Source organism: Engraulis encrasicolus, chromosome 23 (genome assembly GCF_034702125.1).
Source record: "Engraulis encrasicolus isolate BLACKSEA-1 chromosome 23, IST_EnEncr_1.0, whole genome shotgun sequence".
NCBI lineage: Eukaryota > Metazoa > Chordata > Actinopteri > Clupeiformes > Engraulidae > Engraulis > Engraulis encrasicolus.
Window position 1 is genome coordinate 11,437,853 of NC_085879.1, and position 5,000 is coordinate 11,442,852.

The 5,000-nt window shown below is 43.7% G+C and overlaps 1 protein-coding gene across 1 annotated transcript in view; it reads left to right on the forward strand.

Moving 5' to 3' along the window:
• The window catches only part of drp2 (dystrophin related protein 2), a 172,006-nt gene that overhangs the window by 113,430 nt on the left and 53,576 nt on the right, over positions 1–5,000 (forward strand). The window contains exon 11 of the mRNA XM_063190737.1: positions 4,328–4,529. Within this exon, the coding sequence (XP_063046807.1) occupies positions 4,328–4,529 (202 nt within the window). The remainder of the gene's footprint in view (positions 1–4,327; positions 4,530–5,000) is intronic.

A 5,000-nucleotide genomic window follows, 5' to 3' on the forward strand; every position in this document is an offset into this window, starting at 1 on the left:
TTTTTCCCATTTCCACTTTATACTGTATAAGAAAATGCTTGTCACAGTACATTTGGGTCCGTGTGTGTAGTCACCCAGTGTGACATTGGGCAGAGCAGACGCATGCTGATTCCAAACCTCACACAGCTTCAGGCTCTTTGCTCTCTCACTTTTTGTCAGATAGACAATTTAAATTCTAAACCTTAACAGCTCTGCACAGGACCACATGGATTTTTTTTATAGCATCGACTAACCCATCCACAACACAATGCCAGCCAAGGACAGTGCTGCTAAACCACAGTGTTCTCTGTAATGGTGTCCTCACAGCCTTTGCACCAGGTCATGGTGCTCTCTCGAGGCAGTTAGAGCAGAAAGAGGCTCTTTGCTCTCTCAGTTAAGTCAGATACACACTTTTAGGTGCTGGTTACACATGTGCAGATATTTTTTAGCCATTAACTTGTAAACACAACATGTAGGTGAAAATAAAAACTCCACTGTGACGAGTGCTCTGTAGCCCCCTTAATGGGATGTTTTTATAACCAAATATTTGAAATGTGTGAAAACTGTTTCCATGTTGACAAGAGGCCAAATCCAATTTGTCTTCAAAAAATATCCATATACAGTACGTGTAAATAACTTCTTAACTACAAACCCCAACACTATGCAATATGTTTTTGTTTTTTTCAGCAGCATCGACCAACCAACCCCAACACAATGCCAGCCAAGCACTGTGCTGCTAAAGCACATTTGTTTGTAATGGTAACTTAACAGCATTTGTACCAAGGAATGGTAGTCTTGTTGAGACGGTTAAAGCAGAAAGAGAAAGCGTCATACTCAAAACCACCAAAGCATCAACTCTGATGAAACCATGTTGGATGCTGTCATCTTGAAAATGTTGGTCTCAGATGGACTCAGATGCTTCACCCTCATACCTCTATGAATATACAATGATGCATTAAATACATAAATTCCATGCATGTAGAAAGTCACATTGTGCATATGTATTGTGACTGTAAAAATCAATATCTATATCTATTCAAAATAGCATGTCACCAAGGCCAAGGAATATCTATGTACAGTGTTTGATTGTTGTTTGTGTGGGTGCATGTGTGGGCATGTTTGGGTAGTCACGTGTCCAAGTGTTTTCATACATGTGTCTCGAGTGTTTTTATGTTCTATGCATGACTGCATTATATGTGCTGTGTGTATATGTTGAACTGTAGACCCGCTGACCCTTCCATGCATTGTGGAGGTGTTCCATATGCAGTATCGGAGCTTGACATGGCACGGTACAAATCATCTTTGGCAGCTGTTGAAAGAAAAATATGCGCTATGGTTTGACTTTTCCAGCACAATACAGTAATAAGCACATAAAAGTAGAAGGAATAATATAATATAATGCTTTGATGTTCTTAATAGCAGAAAGCAAGACAATTAGTCATAAGACAAAGGAGGTTTCAGCCAACTGGGCCAACATAATGTAGCAGGATGTATGTATTTAAGTATGTAGCTACATATCTCTACAGTACATGTATTCTGTTGTTTCCTTAATACAAAAGGATGGATTAAGGAAGTGCTGCTGGGTAACACAAATGTTTTGGACTATTTGGGAGAGAAGCGGTTATGTAACTTCAGCTCCAAATTCCAACATGCTTCCTTGAACAGTATGTAAGGCTCCTTAGGGCATTGTGCAGAGGAAAAGGGGTTATTTTTGTTGTGACCCCTTGGTGCCTGTGGTCCTTCTGTCATGGGCCCAGTAGAGTGCTATCCTGTCTATTTGTAATGGAGGTAATCCTGCATAGTCTTGAGCCCACTCTCACAGCAAGGTTCAGTATGGGAAGCCAGACACATTACTAACTGAGCTAAAAGGTGGAATGCTAACTCTGTCAGTAGCCCTTGAGGTCATAATGAGGATGCTATCTGGCATCCATTACATTATGAATGAATGAATGAATGAATGAATGAATGAATGAATGAATGAATGAATGAATGAATGAATGAATGAATGAATGAATGAATTAATGAATGAATGAATGAATGAATGAATGAATGAATGAATGAATGAATATCATGCCACCACTTTAGTGAGTCAATTTACAGGTTCATGATGAGGACAATCTGGGCATGATGAAAAAGGGTCCCAAAAAGAAACTAAATGAACTTGTCGAAGGGGCCCAATGAAGATGATCTTAATGCAGAGTCTCCGGTCTTATTATTGGCAGTGCAGTGGAGCCACAGGGAAGAGTGTAGCTAATGGATTGGCCTCAGTGCACTGCTGTCAGCTATCAGAGCAGAGTGCATATGAATGGAATGGTCTGGAGCACTTTGTCCCTGCCACAAATTCAAGCCAACTGTAAACAGCGGTGTGGTTTGGGGAAACGTGTGTGTGTGTTGTGTATGTGTGTGTGTGTATGCTTGTGTGTTCACGTGTGTGAATGCGTATGCGTATGCGTATGCGTATGCGTGTGCATGTTTATTTTGGTGTATTTTGTGTGTGTGTGTGTGTGTGTGTGTGTGTGTGTGTGTGTGTGTGTGTGTGTGTGTGTGTGTGTGTGTGTGTGTGTGTGTGTGTGTGTGTGTGTGTGTGTGTGTGTGTGCTTGTGCTTGTGTGTGCTTGTGTGTGCGCTTGTGTCTCCGCACGCGCTTGTATGTGCGTGAATGCGTATGCTTACATGTGTGTGTACGCGTGTTTATTTTGGTGTATCTTGTGTGTGTGTGTTTGTGTGTGTGTGTGTGTGTGTGTGTGTGTGTGTGTGTGTGTGTGTGTGTGTGTGTTTGTGTTTGTGTGTTTTTGTGTGTGTGTGTGTGTGTGTGTGTGTGTGTGTGTGTGTGTGTGTGTGTGTGTGTGTGTGTGTGTGTGTGTGTGTGTGTGTGTGTGTGTGTGTGTGTGTTTTGGTTCACTCAGCTCACTTTGTGTGCGCGTGTTTATTTTGGTGTATTTTGTGTGTGTGTGTGTGTGTGTGTGTGTGTGTGTGTGTGTGTGTGTGTGTGTGTGTGTGTGTGTGTGTGTGTGTGTGTGTGTGTGTGTGTGTGTTTTGGTTCACTCAGTTCACTTTCAGCCAACTACAGTGTGTGCGTTTTATGGCAGAGCTGACCTTATTGTGAGTAGGAGCTTATGTGTTCAATGACCTGTGGGAATGTGTGTGTGTGTGTGCTTGTGGTTTTGCATTTGCTTTTGCGTGCGCGCGCGCGCGTGTGTGTGTGTGTGTGTGTGTGTGTGTGTGTGTGTGTGTGTGTGTGTGTGTGTGTGTGTGTGTGTGTGTGTGTGTGTGTGTGTGTGTGTGTGTGTGTGTGTGTGTGCGTGCGTGCGTGCGTGCGTGTGTGTGTGTGTGTGTGTGTGACCTGTGGGAATGTGTTCATCTGTCCGTATGTGCAGGCCAGCTATCTCCATACCATACACTGACGCATATGCACATATGGCTGGCCTTCATAAGAACATGATTGTACACTGTGTATAGAACATGAACCTGTTTTGTATGTGCATTTTTTACGTGTTTGCTCACTTTTGTGTTGGTATCTGCTGTCTATCTATGTATGTACTCTATGTGTAGTGCAGTGGACCTACTGACCGTGGCCAGTTACCCTGGCGTATTGAGAGAGCATGATCTGAGTGCCTGTGTGTGTGTGTGTGTGTGTGTGTGTGTGTGTGTGTGTGTGTGTGTGTGTGTGTGTGTGTGTGTGTGTGTGTGTGTGTGTGTGTGTGTGTGTGTGTGTGTGTGTGTGTGTGTGTGTGTGTGTGTGTGTGTGTGTACATGTGTTAACTTGTGTACTGTATATCTACTAGGTATTTATCTGCCTTCGCAACGGAATTCTCTTTTCTGATTGGCTGATGGGTGACCATTAATTCCGTGGAACTGGTCAGGCGTCAAGCCTGCGACTAAGTTAGACGCTCATAGAATCTTTGTCTGGAATGCCTGTGGTATCTAAGGAGTAATGCTGTTGAAGCCATGCACATCATGTACGGAAAATGAAATGATCACAACGTCGGCATAGCAAATGAAGATTCTAAACGCATCTAAGTTAGACACCCATGTATCCAACGCATCTATCTTGCTCACTAGACTCTGGTGCAGTTGGCTTGGCTCCTACAACTTTACAGACAGTAATACATTTTTAGAAAGTCGCTAGCCTAAGGGAAAATAAGCGGGCTAACCGAGGTCGACCGGTTCCGCAAAGTTAATGGCTTGGTGGAGGCAACTCTTGGTCTGTGCTACGCACGTCGCCAGAGTTTGGAGCCGCGGCCAGTGTATCTGACGTATTGAGGGAGCAGGTTCAGAGTGCATCTTATGTACATATCGCTGTATGTGTTTATACCTATGTATATTATGTACATTTATATGTCTTCCAGTGGACGTGTTGACCCTAGCCAGTGTATCTGATGTATTGTGGGAGCAGGATCTGAGTGGGGGGGAGCGTGTCATGGACGTGGTGGAGGTGATCCACACCCTCACTGCCCTCTATGAACGCCTGGAGGAGGAGAGGAAAGTACTCATCAACATCCCACTCTGTGTGGACATGTGCCTCAACTGGATACTCAACGTCTATGACAGGTACGGTTCTATACACATGAAGGAACACCCTCCCACATGTTGGCACCCCCCCCCCTCTCTCTTTTTCTCTCTCTCTCGCATCCCTCCTATCTATCTGTGTATAAGGCTCTTTATCCCCAGTTCCAGCCCCATCAGCGTGTGGCAGGATCAATACCCGCCCACACATGTAAGATGGATGGGATTCAAGGCTCCCTCAGGCAGCCAGAGTTGACATCAGACAGCACACAAACTATATAAGTAAGAGGGCAGACAGCACACACGCTCTTTACGTAGAAGGCAGCCAGCACACAAACTATTTAAGTTGACATCAGACAGCACACAAACTAAGTAGAAGGTAGACAGCGCAAAATCCATTTAATTAGAATGCTGATAGCACACAAACTGTTTATATTGACAGCAGATAACACACAAACTTTTAAAGTTGAAATTCCAGGTAATTAGCTTAGAACACCTAAACACATTTATTATCCA